The 25529-nt window shown below is 37.4% G+C and overlaps 1 protein-coding gene and 1 non-coding gene across 8 annotated transcripts in view; one reads left to right on the top strand and one right to left on the bottom strand.

Annotated features, from left to right (window-relative positions):
• Positions 1-25529, bottom strand: part of GFM2 (GTP dependent ribosome recycling factor mitochondrial 2) — a 76941-nt gene that overhangs the window by 26757 nt on the left and 24655 nt on the right. For 6 of the 7 annotated variants that reach the window (XR_008423825.1, XR_002083938.2, XR_008423826.1 and 3 more), the window contains 11 exons: positions 23280-23405; positions 22277-22365; positions 16768-16856; positions 15355-15415; positions 14926-15105; positions 10696-10776; positions 8740-8888; positions 7252-7392; positions 6848-6947; positions 5275-5464; positions 1395-1471 (listed from right to left, as the gene is read on the bottom strand). Coding sequence is in view for 2 of the 7 variants with exons in the window: in XM_019463016.2 (XP_019318561.2) it covers positions 1395-1471; positions 5275-5464; positions 6848-6947; positions 7252-7392; positions 8740-8888; positions 10696-10776; positions 14926-15105; positions 15355-15415; positions 16768-16856; positions 22277-22365; positions 23280-23405 (1283 nt within the window). In the remaining 5 variants the exon portion in view is untranslated. The remainder of the gene's footprint in view (positions 1-1394; positions 1472-5274; positions 5465-6847; positions 6948-7251; positions 7393-8739; positions 8889-10695; positions 10777-14925; positions 15106-15354; positions 15416-16767; positions 16857-22276; positions 22366-23279; positions 23406-25529) is intronic. The other variant, XR_008423827.1, reaches the window with a different exon arrangement.
• LOC128778439 (U6 spliceosomal RNA) lies at positions 1031-1134 on the top strand. Its single transcript, XR_008424027.1, has one exon. It is a non-coding gene; the product is annotated as a U6 spliceosomal RNA (small nuclear RNA).

The raw sequence follows: 25529 nt of genomic DNA, 5'->3' as shown, positions 1-25529 counted from the left end.
AGTATGTAATCAAGCCTTAATAAAAACTCTGGAGGCGTGGGGTGAGCCTCCCTGACTGGCAATACCCTTTACCAAAAGGGTTAATACATCCCTGAAGATGAAGGAAGATAATGCATTTAGAACTCTCCCAGATTTTGCCCTATTTGTTTCTTCCTTTGGCTGGTTCTAATTTTATCCTTCCACTGTAATAGAGCTGTAATTATAAGGAACAAACAAAAGGATTATTTTGTTTCAACTGCTGTACTTTAAAGTTAAAGTAGTGAATTTGGAAAAAGCAAGTTGTAGAATAATACAAAAAGAAAGACTTGTTATATATCTGTATATATCTCTGGAAAAAATAAACTGTGGTTTATAACATAGCACAGCGTAAGACATTTGGGAAAGTGTGAAAGTCTATTCACATTTTCACAGTTGTTTACCTGCGTAAATTAAGATGGAAAAAAGGGACACCTTAATTCTGTACTCTGAACCCGTGTGTGTTATTTGCCATTTTTTAAAAAAAGTATGTATTGGCATTTTTAAATGAAAGTTTTTCAAAATAAAAAAAAAAGTTTAAGTGCTTGTTCCTGTCTCCTTCAGTATTAAACTAAATTACTACCTCATTTAGCTGGCATTTGGGAAATAAAATACTTCATAGTTTTCAGATTAACTAAATCCTTAGTTTATCCTTAAATTTATAATCTAATCTTCTAAAGGAACTTGTTCTAAAATCTTACACAAACTTTACCCTGCCTTCCTAAAAAGACACAATTAACATGTGTTCTTCTGCTGTAATGTAATATCCACAAACTTCTTACCACCTACTTTACAGCTCTACTTCCTCCCACAGTGTTAGGTTGTTAGCCATCACTTCTCCCCCCACCTTATATGTAACTGACAAGAAAAGCACCTTTGCATCCTCCCTTTAGTATGCCGTGTTTATAAGCCTTAGGAGCATAAGAAGCTCAAGGCTTTGTCTTGGGGTTGAACTTTATTTCAAAGTTTCACAAAAGGCTGTCTTCTGGAAAACTGAAATGACAGTGGTCTTTATGTGCTCACTTTGGCAGCCCATATACTAAAACTGGGACGATACAGAGATCAGCATGGCCCCTGTGTGAGGGTGACACGCAAATTTGCAAAGCTTCCATGTTAAAAAAAACTAAAAAGTGGTTTAAAGAAGTGAGGCGTAATTAATTATATTGAGGAAGTAAGGAAAATTTTTCTGTCTGTCTAGTTTGACAGTCAACCTGATAATCAGAAATTTGTATTATCGGAGAACCAAAAGAGAAGGTTTTTTCTTTCGGGGGCATAGACCAATCTGTTTTAGATATATGCATTTAAATACAGAAACACATACACACACAAATACTACTACTGAAAGATTTCTGGAAGTAAAGTTGTAATAAAATGTGAACCTGTCCAGAATCAGCATCTAGCTTCACTTTCAAACTGGGATCTTCACGTTGAAGGCATTTCAATGCATAATCCAAATCTAGGGGATAAACAGTAAATGTTATCTTTACATTTCATCTTTTAGATAATGTAACATATGTTCTAGTGGGGGAAAAAATGAGCAAGCAAATTTTCAAAAAGAACGTTTCAAACAGCATCAATGCTTTGTGGTGAATGAAACGAGGTGATAAGATAGTGATGGGAAGTTATTTAAGATTGAATGATCTGGAAGGGTCTCCCCAAGGTAAGTTAGATCAAGACACAAATAAAGAATGGCCATATATGCAAAATCCTGAAGAAACAGAATACCAGAGAAAATGCCTGTGCAAGAAATGGTTTGCTGTTAGAAAAATAACAAGATGGTAGCTGGCTATTAGCAGGTAATCACATCATGTAAGGGCTTGTAGGCCAGGCTGCAGAATTTGAATTTGCACTGGGAAGCCACTAACATCATCTGATTGTGTTTCACAAAGATCTAGGAGAAGACAAGAAAGCAAAATGCCTTCAGAAAGAGAAGCAATGAGAAACTGGCAAAGGAAACTAAATTACACCATGAATAAAGAGATGCTAATGTGATCACTCTGTGATGAATTATCACACCCAATGAGGAAACAAGAATATATTATTTGAAATAAATATGGCCTCTAAAGTCAAGTGATACTTTAATACAACCAATTAGCTGTTAACTGTATTCTCCCCCTCTACAAAAGATGTTCGAAGTTTCTCAGACATGAAGTGCGGCTAAAGAAAAGAGCTGAGCAACAGATTCATGAACAACCTTACCACACATTTAAAGTGGTCTTATATTCCAGGGACCCTGGTTTATATTCCAGGGACATACGCTTCTAGATATACACTGTCCAAGTAGTAGCCACTAGCCATCTAATTAGTACATTAGGAGTCTAAACAGACATATACTCTAAGTATAAAATACATACCAGGTTTCAAAGACTAAATATGGAAAAAAAGAAAGTCAAATAGCTCATTAATTTTTTATATTGATTAGATGTTGAAATACTATTTTTGATATACTGGGTTAAATATATTATTAAAATTAATTTTGCCCGTTTATTATTTTTTTATGTAGCTCTAAGAAAATTTTAGATTACAGCTGATGTTATATTTCTATTGAACAGTATTCTTCTGGACTCTTGACATCCCAAAGTCAGGTCCAAGAACCAGCAACACTGGCATGATATAGAGCCTGTTAGAAAGACAAAATATCAGGTTCCAGTACTGAATCAGAGGCTGCACTTAACAAGAATTTCAAGAAATATATTATGCCCATTAAGGTTAAGAGGCATTATTTTACACAGTATCTTATTTTTAAGCACCTATTCAAAGAAAGTAATAATGCTTATGACACTGTAGCTTTTGAAATGAAAACACAGTAACTTTATTGTAAAATGCAAACTCATTCAAAAATATTTATGACGAATCTACCCTTCAGGAGTTTACTGGGATGAAGAGGGCATTATAAGACAGAGTGTCAATATAATAGGAACATGGGGTAAATACAATGGAGAGCCAGAATAAAGAAAAGGTAGATTTGCTTGAAAGAAGTTTAAGGGAGACTCTATAAAGTCCCATCCCCTGTGGGACTTCGGAACTCTAAGCTAATACCCATTAACTAGACTTACTTTGGACCCCAGACTTTTCTTCCTCAAGTAGTTACAAGCTGAAGCGCTAGATTTAAAATGAGCTGGTGCAACTTAACTGCAATGTCACAATTTGAATTTATGTACTCACAATGTTTAAAATATGAAATTACTTTCAAATATTTTTATTTTTTATTTTTTAAATGTTTATTGTATTTCTGAGAGAGAGAGAGAGAGAGAGAGAGAGAGAGAGAGCGTGAGCACAAGCAGGAGAGGAGCAGAGAGAGAGAGGAAGACACAGAATCCAAAACAGGCTCCAAGCTCTGAGCTGTCAGCAGAGAGCCCAACGCAGGGCTTGAACTCACTAACTGCGAGATCATGACATGAGCCAAAATCGGCATTTTACTGACTGGGTCATTCAAGCGCCCCTCAAATATATTTTTTTTTTAAAAGTCAGATTATTTTGTGTGGGCAGCCCCTGCTCTTAAGTGCCTGGCTACCCCTGATATAACTAGTTTGGTCAACTTTGATACACATCAACCTGGGTAGCCAGATTCACATCACCTGATCCTCCTTCCTTAGGGTCAAGACTATACCCTTAGTTGGTCTCAGGGCATTTTAAGGTGACAAGAAAACTTGCTGCTATACCTGTTTTATTTCATTGCTGTACCTTTACCAACTGGGCAAGAACAGACCCAGTTTCCTTCAGTATTTGGGGGCTGTCTTAAACCAGTATTCACACTTCTTTCATGTGAACTCCAGCTCGAACGGTGAGGAACTGGAACCCCTACTTGTCTAGGGATCTTCCTGTTTCTTTTCCCCTTGGTACTCAAGACATGGGAGGCAGTAAATGGGTGCTTTTGTTTTTCCATCATCTGTGAGCCCAACTTGTTTAAGGGGAAAAAATAGCTTCTAATGCCACCTCTAGAACTAGGTTTGTCCTTCAACAACTTAATATAGGAATTCAGTGAGGGCCTCAAAAAGAAGTGATGCCTGAGATGAGATTTTCTAATTACAGAGTAAACATCTTCCAGGTAGACAAACTGCATTATGCCATTATAATGCAAGACAGAACAAATGAAAAGAAATAGTAATGCAAAAAGAGCATGGTATCTTCAGAAAACTGGAACTAGTTTATTACAGAAGTGTAAGGTGTGAGTCGTTATTCTGTCTTACTTTTTTTTGGTGAAAGAAGAGGGTTCAGAATGAAGGAGGAAGTTTCAAACAATGAGGCCAGGCAAGAAGGCTGGTGTCGGCGATTGCTAGTGGTCTTCCTCTCTATTCTGCTGCCGCCTGCCTAAAAGACTGCATTTACCAAACTCCTTGCAACTGAGCGGCCAGATGTCTAAGTAATAGCCAGTGACACAGAAGAAATCTTTAAGGGGAAAAGGACACATCTTCTTCCTCCTTACTCCATGTCTCTGTCAGGAACTTGGCCGTGATGCCAGAGGTGCTAGCAGCCATCCTGTGATAACTAAGGATAGGAGCTACAGACTCAGAGAGGCAGGGCAGAAAAACGAGAGCCCGGGGGCCTGATGATGGTGTAGAGCCACCCTCTAACCCCTGGGCTCCCAACCCAAGGCACATTTTACAAGGGAGAGAAATAAACTTTTGTCATTAAAGCAACTGTTACTTGGGGGTTTTCTATAATATGCAACCAAATCCAATTGGAAATGATACAGCTGAAATCATGAGATTTATATACCACAGAAAGGAGTCTGGGTTTGTGCTATATATAAGTAATGAGAAGCCACTGAGAACTTAAACAGGCTAAAGCACGAGTACACAACACTCAAAAAGGTCAAATAACATTAACCATAGTATATAAATATCTTCACTGAGTTCTAAAGCTTGAGCCAAAAAACAAGGAAAGGAGCATTTTGTAAATGGTGATGAGAAAATGAATCCTTCTGAACTGTTAACTGTCTAATCTATTATAACTGGAAGGGGAATCCTGACGCCAGTTACTTCGGATGCCAATGACAGCACCACAAGAACCAGAGCAAGGAAGATGATGATAGTCGAAAATGGCCAACATGTGGGAAAAGAATAAATAAAAGGAGCTTGTAAAAATCAAAACATCTTAAACAGAAAACAAGACTAATCCCAAGTAATACCCATGACTTCTGATAAAACTGAACTCAATCATGTGAGAAATCTTTTGAGGGCATAACATAACTATCTGTATCTAAATTATTAACTGTATCTAATTACTAGTTAATTGATACACCAAAACTATTTGTACCTGGCTGCTTAGCCACCGAAGGGGGTTCTATGGTACAGAAGAAAACAGGTTCTGGAATCTCCACCCCAGCCAGAAGAAGTCTTTCGGCTTCATTGTTCCGTCTATGTTTTTTTCCTCCTTCTGTTTCGGCTCGACGAGCTGCAGCTAATGCACTGGACTTGGATGAGGCAATGGTGTCTCCTGTGGCGGTCTGTAAGCAAACATCGCGCTTGGAACAAGACAGGCTCAGTGAGCACTCAGCTTACACCGAGAATCACGAAATGTGAAAACTTCCAATGTGACACTTTCATCAGAACTTAAAACAGGAACAAATTCACAAAGCTCACTGCAACTTTGCATAGGTAAAGCTAATTTAACTTGTGTAAGAATTCTATCCAAGATACTGCTGTAATAAATTCTAACCACACACACACACACACACACACACACACACACACACACACACTCTCTCTCTCTCTCTCTCTCTCTCTCTCTCTCTCACATACACTCACTACACACTCAAAATTCATTTGGTAAAACAAATGTACCTTCCTAAATTTTCAATCATATCAAAATAGGTCAATTTTAGTAGAAGTCCATTTTAAGAGTTTTACCACCAGTAAAAATGTCTATAACTGTTTTACAGAAAATCTTCCATTAACTAAAATAAGCAATTAACCAGAATTCTCTAGACCATGCAGAATTGATAGCATCCTTACAGACTCATTATTTTTTAAAACTATAATTTCACTTTTAAACTTTAATATTACAACATTCCATGCCAATTTCCTTCTCTGTAAAGATATTCCTAATGAAGCAATAGTTCAAACGTCTCTGTGTAACTCCTTCAAATATGTACATGGAGCTCCTGCCTTCGGGTGGACAGAGGACATTTCAAGGCTACAAGTCCTATATCTGGACTGTGGACATTTTATACTAAAGGATCTTGAATCCTGCAATTAACCATAAAGAGGTTAAAAAATGTTCAAAGTAACCATGGCTATCCTAAATGCCAAATACACCAAAGTTTAATGAGAAAATGTATTCAATTTAATCCATATATAAATGAAATGTCCTTAGTTTTACCTTACCAAAAACATACACAGCATCAACTTATTTTCATCCATTCATCTGACAAGTCATGGACTGCCTCCTATATGTGATGCACTGATCTAGGGACTAAGGACAGAGAACAAAAGAAACCCAAGTCCTTGCCCTCACAAAGCCTTCATTGGCAATATATCTTCAGTTATTACCCAGATCAGTTACAAGGTTAGATTAAATTGTCAGCAATGATCAAGTAAAATACCCAATGAGAATAACAAAATATTTATTAAATTTAAAACACAGGTATGTATCTACAGTGTATTTTCACTTGGATTTGAATTTTACATGAATATAATCCACAGTTTACAGTCTTCTATAATTTTCTTTCTTTCTGAGATTCAACCATGTTGATGAATATGCTACAATATTCATTACCCCACTATTGATGACTATTTGGATCGTTCGTGGGTTTTTGCTACCGCAAAATGCCTGGTTTTAATTTAACATTTAAGCTAATAGTTCCTAGAGAAACCATCTGGTCGCTTACGTGTTTAAGGCCAACAGTCAAAGCAATGTTACCAGCAGTCAGTGAAGGGATTTCTATATGTTGGTCAGCAAATGGCAAAAGAAGACGACTTATTCTCTCCCTGTAAAAACCATGATTTATTTCAGTAAAAGAATTTTTAAAGAAATGACTGCAGTTTTAGAAAATAAACTAAGCTTCTGGAGTGCTTGAGTGGCTCAGTTGGTTAAGCATCCAACTCTTGGTTTCGGCTCCAGTCACGATTGCACGGTTCATGAGTTTGAGCCCTGCATCAGGCTCTGCACTGACTGTGCAGAGCCTGCTTAGGATTCTCTCTCCATCTCTCTGCCCCACTCCCACTTGCTCTCACTCTCTCTCAAAACAATAAACATTAAAAAAAAGAACAGAACCTATAAGCTTCTACTTACGTGCAGTTTCCATTAATATTATAGATGGCCAATTGGGGTTTTATCATGCCTGAGTAAATGCGCATAAACACCAGTGGTCCTCGCTGCTTGTCATGAAGAACTTTAAATGCCAGTGCACATAAGTCACCCTTATACCATGGCCTACAAAATTGAGACATTCCAGAAAGGCCTTTAAAATACACTTCCCATATATCTATGCAGATCAAATCAGAATCACTGTGCAAACTTAACCCTAATGTCCTCCCTCATATCTTCTAGTTTAGCTACTCTGGCTGATTACATTATGTCAGTACTAACTACCTCTCTTCCTCCACAAAACTAAATTATTTAACGGAGATCATTAATTGCTCAAAATTAAAAATAATGGATTCTCTCCCAGATATTACCTCTACTTGCAAATAATTTCACTGCCTAGAGTTCACTCCTCAAAAAATGTACCTAGGATAGGTATACCTTCCTATTTTGTGAGAATATACCTTCTCACAAAAACCTGTACAGGGTAAATGTATAGGTTCTTTCTAACTACTACTTACACTCTGCCCTCCCACTTTCTCTCCAGTTGCATGATCATAGAAATCTACAATTCTTACAGATTGATGTCCTTAAACTGGTGCGCACTACGTTACAGAAAGCCTGAATCCCTCTGAAATTGCCAAATTTTGTTCACAAGCACATTTTTCTGAGGAAAAGCTCCATGTTCTCATTAGTTTCAAAGGAGCCCATGACTCAAAGTAGGTGAGACACTCCTATTATAGAACTTCTCCATCTCATCCCTAATTCCCTCCAATTTTTAACTTTAGCAAATACTCATATAGAGTTTACCATATACTAGGTAGGCACTATTCCATTTGCTTTATAAGTATTAATTCGTTTGATTCCTGTAACAATCCAATAGGATAGGTCCTGGTCTCTGTATTTTACAGGTAGAAGGTTAAACAACTTGGGAGAGCTCAGATTTAAATCCAAGGAGTACACAGTCCATGCCCATAATCACTTTACCATTAATGCTTCTCCAATTGAGAGATATGAAAAGTGATTAATGTCCTAGTTAAAGGATTAAACAAAGTCCATTCCTGCCTGAAGAGTCACTCGGATTTTAGAGGATTTATTACCAAGTACAAAGCTGTTAGTGACAACAGAAGTAAAACAATACCCTTAAACCACAAAATATTTTGAGCTTTTTAAAAATCTTCAAATCTAGTATAAATTTATCTACAGAATATTTATCAAACAACTCTACTCTACTGTTTGTTTTTTTTAACTAAGATGACAGCCACACACTCTAGCTCCATTTGTAAATATAGCAGGTTATAAGACATGCGAACAAATGTCCCTTTCAAGTAAAAATTTATATAGCTCTATATCATTTATAATGATATTCTTCACCAATGTTATTCAAAAATGGTGATTCAAATGCTCTTTGTGAAACAAGACCTACTTTCCCGCTTTTGCGAGGCTATAAGATTTTAATCTGTACTGCATACTTACAGAAATTCATAGTTGCGCTCTTCAGGTGAAGGCAAGTACACAGTAACAGCATCCAACAAGGGCTGGACACCTTTGTTTTTCAGGGCACTTCCACAAAGCACAGGCACTGCTGTCTGAGCCAGTGTTACTCTGCGAATTGCAGTCTGGAGCTATAAAGCAGAGACAGAAGTACTGTATTCTGTGTGCAGTATACTGGCTCCAACTAAAGTATCTCAGAATTAGACACCCTCGCCAACCAACCATGTAAAACAGAACCACTCAGCACACTTCCATCATTCTTCATGGCCTTATTCTTCTGTATTTTTCTTTATAATGTTAATTACTATTTGGTATACTGGATATATATTTAATGGTTTATTGTCTGTGTCCTTATACCCCAGAATATAAAATCTACATGAGCATTACAATAAGTCCCATCAAACATTGCTAAATCCCCAGAAACTACAGAAGTACCTAAAATAAGCAGGTATTTAAAAATATTTCTCAAATAAATGAATTAAACGTACTTCTGATTTAACCTTGATTGTCTAAAAGAGGACCTGTACAGAAATTAAGAACATATATATGAATTACAACTTCCTCAAAGGAATTAGACCAACATTAAATCAAACTGAGGAGCGGCTGGGTGGCTCAGTCAGTTAATCGTCTGATTCCTGATTTCGGCTCAGGTCATGATCTCACGTTCATGAGTTCGAGCCCCGCAACGGGCTCTGCATTTGTGCATGGCTTGGGATTCATTCATTCTCTCTCTCTCTCTCTCTCTCTCTCTCTCTTCCTTCCCCCCTGTGCTCTCTCTTTCTCAAAATAAATAAACTTAAAAAAAAAAAAACCAAATCCAAAGAAAAATGAGAAATCAGGGTAGAAATCAAATTTGAAAGACCTCAAAAACGAAGAAAAGCATGGGTGTGTTTGCAACCTACTGGAAGGAGAAAGGTATATCAATTCCTCCTCAGATCATAAGCTCTTTGAAAAGAGAAACCATGGTATGTGACTACAGGGCACAACAAACATCACATCTAAGCGCTCAAATACTAAACGATAACATATTTCAATAATTATGGCACTTCGTTCAAAAGAAAAGTACTTTTTTCCATTCCTAACTTCAAAGGTCTCAAACTTAATCTTGAGACTCATGTTTTTCTTTAATTCTTTTTGTGAAAAATAACTAAGTACATTTTCTGGGCTCAGTCTGGACCCCATTACATACATATATATAATCCCCCTAAAATACTTGGGAGGCGCCTGGCTGGCTGAGCTGGTGGAGCATGCAACTCTTGACCCTGGGTGCGTGAGTTCAGGCTCTGTGTTGGGCAGAGTTTACTTAAAAACAAACAAACAAGCAAACAAAAAACAACTTTACCTGGTAACTCGTTTCATAAAGAAAAATAAAGATTGTTTGCCAAATTCATAGGGGAAGGTCCCTAGCAGAAAATAACAGAAATGCCTTGAAGAAATCTGTCCTAATTCAATTATTACTACTATTTTATATGCCTATTCTCTGGTTTAATGTATTTCAAAAGGAAACAAAATAAATAAGTAAAGACCTGTAACGAGCTTCTAGTAAGAATTAAAACGGTGTCAGAGAAAATAAGAAAAATCATTGCAGTAGTCTACAAAACCAGTAAATTTTCAATATAAAATTTCCACCTGTAATTTCCCTACTAAAGAAATGATCACAAGGAAAGCACTGCAAAGAAGGAATGAGTAACTTGTACTGACTCAATAGGAGTAAAAAAAATTCAATTTCTGATTTTGTAAAGCATATCTGAAAACAGTAAATCACTACCATTATTTAAGCACTTGTATTAATAGTGACTTTACCTTAATGTTCTCCTAATTAAGTCAGCATTTTCTAATGCTATGCAAAGTTGAAAAAAACTAAACACCTGAGACAGAGAAATCAAACCACATCCAATTAGTAAAACTTCATTAAAGTAAATGAATAATAAAATTTACCTTTTCAGCTGGTAGCAAATCAAAATTTTCACTAAATTCTCCTAAAACCAAGTCAGCAAATTCATCATCCAAATCTGCAACCTACAAAGAAAGGTTTTAGTTCTATAACTTGCTTTTATTGTCACAACTATTAAGTCCAAATAAATGTACATTATCCAAATATTTCAAGACAGCTACATGACCTACCTTATCCAGGCCACAGAACTCTCCTCAACATCTCAAGAGATAAACAGTATTTCTTTCATAGGAAAGGAGACTGAAAACTGAAGATGTGCTATTATAAGTTCCCTACATACATGAGAAGCAATAGCCAGATGAAGTATCTCAATAAAGTGCTATCCACTCGGAGTGCTCAAAAGAAATAAAATACCACAATTCGCAGTCAGTGATAACATATCTAATGGATTGCTGTTTTTAGATAGATTTAGAAGTCTTAGTTCATTGAAAAGTTTCCTGTGGGGAAAGTTTCCTGCCTGGGTGGCTCAGTCGATTAAGCATCTGACTTCGGCTCAAGTCATGATCTGATAGTTGGTGAGTTTGAACCCCGCATCAGGCTCTCTGCTGCCAGCAAGGAGCCCACTTCCTATCCTCTGTCCACCCCTCCCCTGCTAATGTGCACATGTTCTCTCTCCCCAAAATAAGTAAAACATAAAAAAAAAAAAGTTTCATCTGGTATTTGTTTAACATTATGAATATTCACCAGATGTCCTAAGACAGTCCAACTAAAATAACTCATGTTATTCTAATCCGGCACTGCAGGAACAGATATAAGTTGAGGGTCATAGGCATCATTTCAGCAATACAAATGCAATTATCTAATTCATGTTCTTTTCTTAGTTATCTGCCTGTATGAAATAGGAGAATTCAGCTGACAATAAATTTAATAAAAGTTTCAAAAGTTTGTAATAGTACAAAAGAGCAAAACATTCAAACTTGGAGACAAAAACACACTTTTAACAGCTAAGTATTGTAGAAACATACCTAACCATTCTCCGTAGTGGGGAGCATATATGATGGATAAGCACAGCTTCTGGAATTAAACTGCCTTGAAATGGCTCCACTACTTGCTGATTTATTCAAAAACTTAAGTTACATCACCCCCCTCTCTCTCTCTCTTTTTAAAGTTTACTTATTTATTTTTGAAAGAGAGAGATAGAAAGGATGAGCAGGGGAGGGGCAGAGTGAGGGAAGAGAGAGAATCCAAAGCAGGTCCCATGCTGTCAGTGCAAAGCCCGATGCAGGGCTCAATCTCACGAACCACAAGATCATGACCTGAGCCGAAACCAAGAGTCGGATGCTTAACTGACTGACCCACCCAGGCGCCCCCACATCACCTCTCTTTACCTTGGTTAATCATGGAGATAATACTAGTACCTACTTCAGAGGGCAAGGATTGAATAACCAAGTGAAATCATGCTTCCAGAACGTATAGTAAGAATACAGTAAGTGTAACTTATTATCACTATTCACCTCTAGAACACAGGAAGTTGCTTCTAGTCCACACTAATCTTATTCTCTAAAAAAAAAAATTAATCGTGGTAAAATTTAACATAAACAGAACATAAAATTTACCATCTTAACCATTTCTCACTGAACAGTTGAGTAGTAGTGTTAAGTATATTCACATTGTTGTAAAACTAATCTCCAGAACTTTCTCAATCTCACAAAACCCAAATTCTATACCACGAGACAACTCTTCCTCATTCTCCTATCCCCTATCCCCTGGCAACTATGATTCTACTTTTTGTCTCTACAAATCTGACTACTCTAAATACCTCATATAAGTGGAATCATTACAGTATTTGTCTTTTTTCCTGGACTGGCTTATTTCAATTAGCATAACGTCCTCGAGGTTCATCTGTATCGTAGCATGTGTCAGAATGTCATTCCTTTTTAAGGCTGAATAATATTCTATTGTATGTTTATACCATATTTTATCTACTCGTCTTGTTGATGAACGCTTGGTTGCTCCCACGTTGTGGCCATTAGGAATAATGGTGCTATGAACAAGGAAATGCAAATATCTCTTTGAGACCCTGCTTTCAATTCTTTTGGATATACAGCCAGAAGCAGAAATGCTAGACCATTTGGTAATTCTATTTTCAATCTTCCGAGGAAACACCATGCTATTTCCCACAGTGGCTGCATCATCTTCATTCCTACCAGCAGTGCACAAAGGTTACAGTTTCTCCATATTTTGCCAACACTTATCTTCCGGTTGAGGGGTTTTGTGGGGGTTTTTTGATTATAGCTATCCTAACAGGTGTGATGTGGTCTTATTCTCCAATTCTATAAATACACATGTATTCCTTGTAATTAGCACTTTAATATCATCTACAGAGAGTCTCAAATCTAATTTTTGTTATATACTATCCTAAGACATGCATTAGACATGCCTAAGATAAAACAAAGAAAAATCTAGGAGATTTTTGAGTTTGAGTTTACATTTGCATATTTAGAAAATTTAAAAATATTTTATATATTATGAAATTTATGAAGTAAATATATACTTTATGTATATTTAAAGTGTAATATAAAGTGTAATGAAGAATACGATGAACACCAATGTTTCCACCACCCAGCTTAGTTCTAGGAGAACTAATTATGCACCCAATTACTGACGAATAAATGTCAATTTCAGGCACCTGGGTAGCTCAGTTGGTTAAGATGCCAACTCTTGATTTCTGCTCAGGTCAAAATCCATGTCAGGCTGTGCTGACAGCACGGAGCCTGCTTTGGATCCTCTCTCAAAATAAATAAACTTATATAAAAAAATACACACATACATACATAAATGTCAATTCTACTTTTATTCTGTTTATGGCTCCCCAAATTAGAGAAGCAGTAAAGCAAAGTGGGTAAGAGCTCCAGCTCTAAATGGAATCAGACCTGGGTTCAGGTTCCAGCACTGCTCCTTATTAGCTATATGACAAATTCGTTAAGGATTCTAAGTTTCTGTTTCCCCACCAGTAAAACGAGGATAATATAGGCTGCTATGAGGATTAAATGTATTACATGTAAAGCACTTAAGCTAGTTCACAGTAAGTCCTTAGTAACAGTTACCTAGTAATAAAAAGAACAATGACCATATTCTGTTAATGATAAAGTTGATGATTACTGTATGTTATAAAGGGAAATAATTACTTCAAGAACAACTTCATACAAAAGATTAATGAAAACAATTAATGATGACAGGATCTACTCTGACCAATTTAATTCAGAAATAAAAAAAAAAAAATCAAACAGTTCAGATTCAAATGTCTTTCACTACCATAAGATTCAGAGAGTTTATGGAACGTGCCATTCACTCTCTGAATCTTATGGTAGTGAAATGTATGTATGTATTTTTTTATGTAAGTTTATTTATTTTGAGAGAGACAGAATCCAAAGAGAATTAGTGCCACTGCACTTAAACTTATCGCATAAATAAACCACGTTTATTAGTATATATGCCAACAATACCATATAAAATATCATAAATATTAACAATCTTACTACTATTAAAATTTTGAGGGTGGATGAGGTCCAGAGTTATCTATTACCTATAAAATTAATGGCTTTAAAATTTTCTAAGTTAATGTGACATTTGATAAAAGACGGACACACTCTCTGATATTCCTAGGTTTAACCCTAAACAAATTGTCACAAGTGTGTACAAGGAGATACATACAAAGATGTTCACAGCAACACTGTTTGTAACAGCAAAACAGACAACACAACCTCAAAGTCCACCCACAGATGAACGGACAAATGTGGTATAATCATATTGGAACATGACGTAAGACTGAAAATGAAGCATAACCACACATAACAACAAAGATGAATCTGCAATGTACTGTTATAAAATACAAACAATATCACTCCACTTAAGGAAAGTTCAAAACCATGGAAAACTAAGTCCTTCACGAATATATACATTTGTAGTGAACTAGAAAACAAAGCAAATGAAAGAAAAAGGCTACAACCAAAATAGTGGTGGGGGGAGTAAATGATAAGTGGAAAGGAGAGAGATTTAAACAGAAGTGTTACACAAAGATTCAAGGGTATTGCTAATATTCTATTTCTTAAGCTGGGTGGTGGAAACATTGGTGTTCATCGTATTCTTCATTACACTTTATATTACACTTTAAATATACATAAAGTATATATTTACTTCATAAATTTCATAATATATAAAATATTTTTAAATTTTCTAAATATGCAAATGTAAACTCAAAGTATTTACTTTACCTGTTCAATTAAGGCATTCCTTGCTTCAGTTGTCTCCTTAAGCAACTCAGGATCACTCATTTCCAAAAGGGGATTCCTCACAAAGTCTTTTCCATCATCTGAATTAGGATTCCAAAGAAGTTTTTCTTTATTTACTACATCCACAACTCCTTTGAAAGCTTTGCCTTCACCAAGTGGTAACTGCAAATCAAAGCGAGATTAACTTTATTAAATGATAACTAAATTAGAACTGCATTGATGAGAAAATGTTACCTTTCTCCACTTTCCCCCAAATGGCTATTAACATTATTACCATAATCTATATCTTTTATTTACATGCCAACTTCTTCCAAAAAACATCTGAGATAGTTTCAGATATATATGTCACAATAAAATGATGAGGAAATTTGCAGCTGCTGCTATTAATAAACCAAATATTAATCAACCAACCTGTAAAAGTAATGGCTTTGCCTTCAACTTCTCTCTGATGCTTTCAACCGCATATTTAAAACTGCAGGAAGCAAAATAACTATAATTAAAAATGTTAAGATTCTTGGGCCGCCTGGGTGGCTCGGTCAGTTAAACATCCGACTCTTGCTCAGGTCATGATCTTGTGGTTCATTAGTTAGGGCCCCACACTGGGCTCTGTGCTGACAGTACGGAGCCTGCTTGGGACTTTCTCTCTGACCCTCCCCTGCTGATTTGCTCCCTCCCTCTCTCTCTCAAAAATACATAAGTAAACTTAAAAAATGTTAAGATTTTTTTTTTAATGTTTATTTATTTATTTTGGGAGAGGGAAAGAGATCCCAAGCAAGCTCATTGCTGTCAGAAGGAGTTCAATGCAGGCTTTGTCTCATGAACTGTGAGATCATGACTTGAGCGGAAATCAAGAATTGGATGCTCAACCAACTGAGCCACTCAGGCACCCCTTAAATGTTAAGATTCTTAAAACAGATTTAAGAATGGTCTCTAAAATCACAACCATTTTCACTGTCCCTAATGTTCACCAGTGAACAGTTTTCCACACGACAATATCTTGAGTAAACTTTCAATGTAAACTTCAAAAAACAGTGCTTGAGTATCTACCATAATCCTGCCACAGAGATATCTAGGGTATTATTATTTATAAGCTTCACTTATTATAGTTTGAAACTAAGATTAAATAAACTGATCAAAGTCACCAATAATTAGTTAGACATTCAAATGCATGATCTGTCATTATAACTCAAGGATTCTTCTAACAGCTACATTTGCTATCACACACAGCTATCCCCTTTCTTCCAAAAGCCAGCCCAATTTTGCTATAACTTTACCTTAGGCGTTCTTGGTATCATGTTATCAGCTCAGAATTAGGATAGAAAATTACATAAACACAAAGCATACTGTGTGGTTTGAGGAGAGGGACAGTTGGTGTTTTGTATTTGCCACTTACACACTGACCAGGATCTCTCCTTATCACATTTCTACCTGTTTTGAAACTCCTTTTTTAATGGGACTGAATTGAGATCCCACGGAATATTTATACTCTAGAGCGAACAGCTATTTATAAATTTAAGTTATAGTCCATTAAAAACTCAAAATTGTATTCCTACTTTTTTTTTTAATGTTTATTTATTCTTGAGAGAGAGGGGGAGAGAGAGGAGAGAGACAGAGTGTAAGCAGGGGAGGGGCAGAGAGACACAGAATCCGAAGCAGGCTCCAGGCTCTGAGCTGTCAGCACAGAGCCCAACGTGGGGCTTGAACTCCCAAACCGTTAGATCATGACCTGAGTCGAAGTTGGATGCTTAACCGACTGAGCCACCCAGGCACCCCTGTATTTCTACTTTTAACAAATGGGGGGTGGGGGGGGAAGCCTTGAAATACCTTGCTCCAGTTTTGTCCATTTTGTTTAAAAAACAGATTCGAGGTATCTTGTGTTTATCAGCTTGCCTCCATACTGTGAGAGTCTGGGCCTGGAGCAAAGAGAAAGGGAAAAAAAAACCACATATGGGACAAAAATAACTCCACTACACATGGAACAAATAGATCTAAGAATCTATTATAACATGGAACTGGGCCCTGTTCCAACACAGAATTAGTGCCATTGCTCTAGTTACTCTTCTGCTAGTGGGTAAGAGAACAAAGAACATGATGAAGTGTGATACAGAATGTGCTTCAAACTGAGAATACTCCTTTGGGTGGTCTAGGTTGCCACACAAGGAGAACAAACACCTGGGAGGTATTAAGACTCATGGAAAGAGGACTTAATCAAGAACCAGAAGATGTCATTTTTGTCTGGCTTCACCTTACCCAGTACAGGTCACATAATACTGAACTCATCAGTTTGCTGACCAGCAAAATAGGGACTTTTGACTTAATTCTTTTGTTGTCGTAATGTAAAAAGAATAGGACTGTACTATAAAAAATGATATTGTGATAAAAATATGCATTTTTACTCCTGAAACCAATATTGCACTATGTGTTAATTAAAATTTAAATGGGGCACCTGGGTGGCTCAGTTGGTTGGGCGTCTGACTTCGGCTCAGGTCATGATCTCACGGTCCGTGAGTTCGAGCCCCGCGTCAGGCTCTGTGCTGACAGCTCAGAGCCTGGAGCATGCTTCAGATTCTGTGTCTCCCTCTCTCTCTGACCCTCCCCTGTTCATACTCTGTCTCTGTCTCAAAAATAAATAAACATTAAAAAAAAAAAATTTAAATTTAAATAAAACTTTTTAAAAGTATATGCATTTTTATTGTGAATGTTTAAATGTTGAGTTAAACTGAAGAGTAAGGGAGAAAAAAGCCAATAACTGTATTTCTTAGTAGCAATTCTCACGTATTTTTTTTTTAATTATTTATTTTGAGAGAGACAGAAAGCACGCATGCATGCATGAGAGGGGGCAGAGAGACAGAGAGAGAAGGAGAAAGAGACTCCTAGGCAGGTTCCAGGCTGTCAGCACGGAGCCCCGATACGGAGCTTGATCCCACAAACCATGAGATTATGACCTGAACCGAAATCAAGAGTCAGATGTTTAACCAAATGAGCCACCCAGGCACCCCTCTCATATGCTTTTCTTTTCTTTTTTTTTTTTTTTTAATTTTTTTTTTTTTTTAACGTTTATTTATTTTTGAGACAGAGAGAGACAGAGCATGAACGGGGGAGGGTCAGAGAGAGAGGGAGACACAGAATCTGAAACAGGCTCCAGGCTCTGAGCGGTTAGCACAGAGCCCGACGTGGGGCTCGAACTCACGGACCGTGAGATCGTGACCTGAGCCGAAGTCGGCCGCTTAACCGACTGAGCCACCCAGGCGCCCCTCATATGCTTTTCTATTTGACTTCTTTTAATTCTAATTTTTACACATTTTAAATATAAATAGTTTGAGTCTGTTACAATATCTCTGCCTAGTGGAGTCTCAAAGCCCTAGAACAGAGCATACAAAGCCTAATGTGCTGACATTACCTGATACAGAAGCCACTTTATATAATTTGTTTAGGTAAAATTTAGATAGAATAAAAAAACACTCATCTTAAGTGTATAGTGCGTTCTGATAAATGTATAGATTTGTATAGCTACTATCCCAACCAAGATATAGAACCTAAGAAATTTTTCTTATGTCCCATCCCCCATAAACAACCTGTCCTCACATTTGTCACCACAGATTCATTCTATTTCTGAATCTCATATAAATAACACGGCTTCTTTCACTAAACATAAAGTTTTTGACATTCATTCATGTTGTTAGGTATGATGGCTGTTATTTTTGTTGTTGTTGTTGTTTCGTTTGTTTTTGGCTAAACCCCTTCGTATAAATGTGCCAGCTTGTTTGTCCACCTGTGGATGAGCACCCAGATTACTTCTAGTTTTGGGCTATTAGGAATTTAGCTGCTGTAAATATTTTGAAAAAGTCTTTAGGAGACAAATGTTCTCATTCCCTTGGATAAAGATACAGGAGTAGAAGTGCTGGGTGAGAGGTTATGTGCAGACTTCATTTTATAAGAAACTGCCAAATAGTCTTCCAAAGTATAATATTTTACAGTTCCACCGACAGTGTATAAGAGTTCCAGTTGTTCCACAACTTCAGCCAGTATTTGCCATCATTTTTTTCAATTTTAGCCATTCTCGTGGGTGTCAAATAGTTTTTCTTTGTAACTTTAATTTGCATTTCTCAATAATCAATGAGACTGAGCATCTTTTCATGTGCTCACTGGGCCATTCATGTCTCTGGTGAAAAATCCACTCAAGTCTTTTGTCCATTTATTTACTGAGTTGTAACTTTTTATTACTGATTTGTAGTTATTCATATATTCTGGATACAAGTCCTTGATCACACCCATGTACCGTGTACTATGAAAATTTCAGCACATACTTCCTAAAACAATGATATTTTCCTACGTAATCAATAGCGTTATCGCATTCTGGAAATTTAACATTCATATACTATATCTAACATGAGAAATTTTTTCATAGCCTACAGCTTCCCTTTTTATTTTTTAATTTTTTTAGTTTTAATGAGAAGATGTAATTTTGATAAAGTCCAATGAATCAACTTTTCTTCTTCTAGTATGCTTTGTATCCTAAGATACTGTTACCTACCCCCAAGGTAACTAATTTCTGCATATGGTGAGGTGGGGCTGGGGGTATATTATAAATTTTCCAAGAAAAAAGCATATTAAAAAATATAGAAAGACTTCCATTATCCCACCTGCTAGCTAAAAGTCCATTTATTGTTTTAGCACATAAAAGGCTTCTGTGTCACAAATTCAGAAATTTCCTATTCCAATATATTTCAATTTTGTAAATAATGCCATCTGTCAAATGTACATATACAAGTCATAATGACAGAAAGAATGCAACCATTAGGACGTGAAGTGATCAGAAAGAAATGGGAATAATGTATAACCAACCTCAGACCTCAAGGTCAGGCTGTATTTAGATCAAAAAACCATCACTGCCTGTTAGCAGTCCTCAGGTCGGGCTTTCCATCACTGTATTATTTCCCCCCAACAACTTTTCATTCTGAAAAATCTCAAACCTATAAAAAAGGTAAAAAAAACAGTACAATATATACCCATGTACCCTTCACCTAGATTCACCAAGTATGAACACTTTGCCATACTTGCTTTTTTTTCCCCAAATGTGCATATGAACACATTAGAATGTGTGCACTGTGTATGGGAATGTGCCACTTGGATCTACTACACAGAGCATAATTAAATGATAGCTCCAAGTGCTAGTCATCTTGACTACTAACTACCAAGGTCTCTCAAGGACCAGCTAATGGCCAAGCAGAGCAGAAGTACTAATGTAGGTTATTCCTACAAAACATTCCGCCTTCTCCAACAGGCGACTTTGCCTTGAGGACTTCCATCAGCCTAGCCAAACCCCTTTTGGAAATGTGCTATAGTCTGAAACTCTTCCTACCCAATCGTCCGGTCACCAAGAGCTCCTTGATCTGCCCTCTGGTCTGAAAGCTCTCTTCCACTTCTCTCTTTTCTCCTTTACTCTTCACAGGGATATCCACCAATAAATCTCTTATGCATCTAATCCCAACTTGGCATCTAATGCTCAAAGTACCCAAACTAACAACATACGTGTATGTGTGCGTGGGAGGTGAACCACTAGAGCAAGATGCAGATATCATGACACTTTAATCCTAAATACTTCAGTATGTATTTTCTAAAAATAAGGATATTCTCCTACATAACCATTTATAAAGATCATATTCAAAGAATTTAAGCTGATACAATACTTTTTTCTTTTTTTTCCTTTTAATGTTTATTTATTTTTGAGACAGAGAGAGACAGAGTGTGAGCAGGGGAGGGGCAGAGAAAGAGGGAGACACAGAATCGGAAACAGGCTCCAGGCTCTGAGCGGTCAGCACAGAGCCCGACGCGGGGCTCGAACTCACAGACCGTGAGATCATGACCTGAGCTGAAGTCGGACGCCTAACCAACTGAGCCACCCGGGTGCCCCTACAATACTTTTTTCTAATAACATATCATCTATATTAAAATTATTCTGGTTTTCCTACTGATGCTCTTTGTAACTTTTTGTTTTTGAATCCAGGATCCTTCCAAAGATGATATTACATTTAGTTTTCTTGTTTGTTTAGAATCCTTTCAACTACAGGGGTGCCTGCGTGGCTCAGTCAGTTAAGCATCCAACTTCAGTTCAGGTCGTGATCTCATGGTTCAGGAGTTCAAGTCCCGCATGGGGCTCTGTGTTGACAGCTCAAAGCCTGGAGCCTACTTCGGATTCTGTGTCTCCCTCTCTCTCTGCCCCTCTCCTGCTCGCACTCTCTTTCAAAAATAAACAAACATTAAAAAAAACTTTTAAGAAATTTCATTTGATTGCCTTCTCATGATTAGATTTGGGCCAAACATTCTGCCAAGAATACAACATAATGTTGTGCCCTTCTTAGTGCATCCTATGAGGAAGCCCATGGTGTCGATTTGTATCATTGGGAAATGTTAATATCGATCATTTAGCGTATCACTTTTAGTAATTTTAAGATTAGAAGAAGTGAAGAGGATTCTATATTTAATAAAAAGCCAATCTTGAAATTGTAAGACATATAGCGATATGCTAAAGAGTACATAACTGACCCCAGTATAATTTATTATAAATCCACTTTTAAGATTTATTCAAAAAACTCAGTAACTGTTAGGACACAATTCTTCATGTGTATTTCACCTTTCTACATAGTTTGTTAGGAAAGGCACTAACTGCCTTTGTTCTGGACTATGTCTTCAAAGATGTCTTCAAATATAGTAAACGGCTTAGAAAGAGAAGTGTCTTCCTCTGAGTCAAAAGGTAGGTTTGTTTATAAGCCTGGAAGATAACATCTCTCTCCAGAGCAAACAGCAGGCATGCTTACTGCCCATTATAAAACATGTGCATTTTCTAAGCACAGGGATCCATGGCATGTGCAACTCTTGACTCTCTTGACTCTCTTTAGGTCACCCTGTGGGAATTGGGGCTTGGGTAACTAAGACAAGAAATTATCGACACTCTGGCTATTGCTATTCCTGTGACTAATAGTCCTTTGTCTCTGACTCAAAAGTCTTATGTCTTATGCCAGCATGCCATAAAACTGTGGCAGGTTAACTAGTTAGCTTAAAAAAACAGGTAAGAATCTCAAGCCCTTCACAGTTTTCAGCACTAACTTTCATATTTTCTACAGAAAAGCAATTATTTCCCTTTTACTACAAAATATCTGAGATCACATATAGACCTGTATATGTGATTGCAGTATTAAATTCCAATTTCACCATAATTTGATTAATATGAACTTAACAAACACAGGGCTATTGTAACTAAATCTGATACATTCTACTTTAAGAAAAAATCATGTTGTTGGTATCTTCACTTTACTTTGAGAATATTTTTTACCTCTACACCAGCAGAGGCATCAAACACAGCTACTGCACCATCCAACACTCTAAGGCAGCGCTCAACCTCCAAGGTAAAGTCTACATGACCTAAAAAAAAGATGAGAAACATAACACTTAAAAATCTTTTATTCATTTTTCTATGTTTATTTATTTTTGAGAGAGAGAGAGAGAGAGAGACAGAGCATGAGCAGGGGAGGGGCTGAGAGAGAGGGAGACACAGAATCTGAGCAGGCTCCAGGCTCTGAGCTGTCAGCACAGAGCCCGACACGGGGCTCGAACTCATGGACTGTGAGATCATGACCTGAGCTAAACCTGGACACTCAACCTACTGAACCACCCAGGAGCCCCAACACTTAAAATCTTTTAAAAACTGAAAAAAAAAAAACATGATCCAGCAATCCCACTTTGGGGTATATATCCAAAAAAACTGAAGGGAGAGTCTGAAAGACATATCTGCACACCACACTAATAGTAAAACTATTCACAATGGCCAAGAGGTGGAAACAACCCAAACGTCCATCAATGTATGAATGATGTATATTTACATACAAATTATGTTATATATGTACAATGGAATATTATGCAGCCTTAAAAATAAAGGAAATCCTCTCACATATTATAAGACAGATAAACCTTGAAAGATTTCATGCTAAGCAAAGTCAACCACAAAAGGACAAAAACTGTATGATTCTCCTCATATGAGGTATCTAAAGTAATCTCCTAGATTACAAAGTAGAAGAGTAATTACCAGCAATGGGAGCAGATGACAAAGAGTAGTAGTTATATAATGGATATATAGTTTCAGTTGTGCAAGACTAAGTACTCCTGGACATCAGTTTCACAACAATGTAAATATACTTACCTACTGAGCTGTACACTTAAAAATGGTTAGGGTGGTAAATTTTATGATATATTTTTGACCACAATTTAAAAGGGAACACAAACATGAATAAAAACCTCAAACGATGCAGCACCTCTGCATGGCTCCAACAGCACCATACCTGGTGTATCAATTAAATTGACTCTATATCCCTTCCAATCAAACGTAACAGCAGCAGACTGAATAGTAATGCCCCTTTCTCGCTCTTGAGCCATGAAATCTGTCACTGTATCTCCATCATCAACATCTGACAAGGAAAAAGATGACACTGTTAGGCTTCATACCAAGTATATTTCATTGAGATAAGATATCTACATGACAGTTTAATTTGTTTTAAGACTGTTTATAAAATATTTGGCTTAATATCTAGAGGCCTTAATCTTACTCTACGTAAGTCCTTGTTCTAGAAAAAGCTTTTCCAGCAAAATGAGTAATTTTTCCATAAAAAATATTTTTTCTCTAAGATTAAATTCTATTTTAATTTTTCTAAACTTTTTATTTTTCATTTTTTTCCCCTAGTTTATCTTTCAGTATCCCTTTTTATGTTTCTCATATCTGATCCCTTGACAGGAGGGAGGGTAGTGCAATGAAAAGAGCACAGACAGATCTAGATTTACATCCCAACTTTACCATTACTACTGTATGAACCTGAGCAAGCTACTTAACCTAATTTGTACTACAAGGTTAACAAAGGCAACCTCACTGGGTTGCCGTAAGAATAAAATGAGACTACATAAAGTACCTAGCCCAGCCAAAGACACTTACGTGTACAAATGAAAGTAGTCTTGGTGGAACTTCTATAGTAAAAAGTTATGGATAAAGTTCATCTTGACTACTAAGTTATTCTGCATTAAAATTCTTGTACTCTCATTAAATTTATACAGTAAAAGAAGTAAAAATGAGTTTATCGTTACCATTCAAAATTCAAAACCACAAGTGATCATGGCCTTATACTACCACTACTTATGTCAGCATTAAACCTCTAAAAATGCTAACCACTTTCCCTCACTGTTTGTGTATGTATAGATGTATATAAACATATGTACACATATGTGCCAACTGGGGGAGGAAAAGAAAAATTTATTTTTCAGGAACCCCAAATATCTATGTTAAAAATTAGTGTTGCCAGTTACTCACAAAATAACAAACCAAGAAAATAAACATCATTAATGAGACAAAGACCAAATACCTAGCCAAAAGCGCTAAGTTTTTATTTACTTATCTTTTTGACGTTTATTTGTTTTTGAGACAGAGAGGGAGACAGAGCGTGAGCAGGGGAGGGGCAGAGAGAAAGGGAGACCCAGAATTCGAAGCAAGCTCCAGGCCCTGAGCTGTCAGCAAAGAGTCCGATGCAGGGCTCGAACCCCACGAACCACTAGATCATGACCTGAGCCGAAGCTGAACAACTAACCGACTGAGCCACCCAGGTGCCCAAAAGCTCTAAACTTGTAAAACATTTGTAGGAGGAGGGGATGCAAGATGGTGGAGTAAGAGGACCCCTAAGCTCATCCCATCCTACTTTTACAGCTACATATCACTCACATCTGAGTCAATAAACTGGAGAGTGATCTGAAGACTGGCAGAACAAACTCCACAGCCAAATACAGGAAGCCAGCCCTGGAGAGGTTAGACAGGGCAGAAAGGCAGCCAGGAGCACTGCCCACAGGAGAAAGGAAGCTGTGGTCACAGAGAAGGCAAAGCACCAGGGAGTCTACATAGGAAAAAAGAATGCCCATAACTTCCAGCCTTGAAAACCGGAGGCACTGAACTCCATGACTCTGTATAACTAGGGGAGTTGGGAGTCTAGAGCTCTGAAGGTCAGGTGACTCAGCACTGGGTAGCCAGGAGTGCACGTGATAGCCAGGTCCCCACCTTTAAAGAGACAAGGACCTTTAGAAGAGTCAACACAGACGTGACAGCTTGCACAAAGGCAAAGAGATCTGTTTATAGAGATTTCAGAGCACACTGAGGAACTCCTATGAGAACAAAGGAACTGGCAGGTGCCATTTTTTCTCCCACCCCTCAGCATAAACAGACACAGGCGGGAGGCAGTGCTGCACAGACACCCGTGAGGTAGCGCCAGCAGTGCGCTGTGCCTTGAGTTCTCCTGAGGAATCACCCACTCTAAGTATGCTGGCCTAGGCCCTGGGCTCAGGGCAAATTTTATTAACACTGCGTGCGCCCCACCCAATCACTGCCTCCGCGTGCTGTGGCCCTGTGGCCACCGCACTCTGGCAGATCTAGCCAGGTCTAGCAGCTCAGTGCAGATTTTGCTAAAGTTGAATGTCCCCAGCCACCACGCACAGACCCGTACGCTTCTTGTCACTACCTCAGCCGTGTGCTTTGTGTCCGGCCGCTAACACATGCCACG

The sequence above is a fragment of the Panthera pardus genome, unplaced genomic scaffold (assembly GCF_024362965.1).
Source record: "Panthera pardus isolate Hobbes unplaced genomic scaffold, ASM2436296v1 HiC_scaffold_2, whole genome shotgun sequence".
Taxonomy (NCBI): domain Eukaryota; kingdom Metazoa; phylum Chordata; class Mammalia; order Carnivora; family Felidae; genus Panthera; species Panthera pardus.
This window is presented reverse-complemented; position numbering and strand designations above follow the sequence as displayed.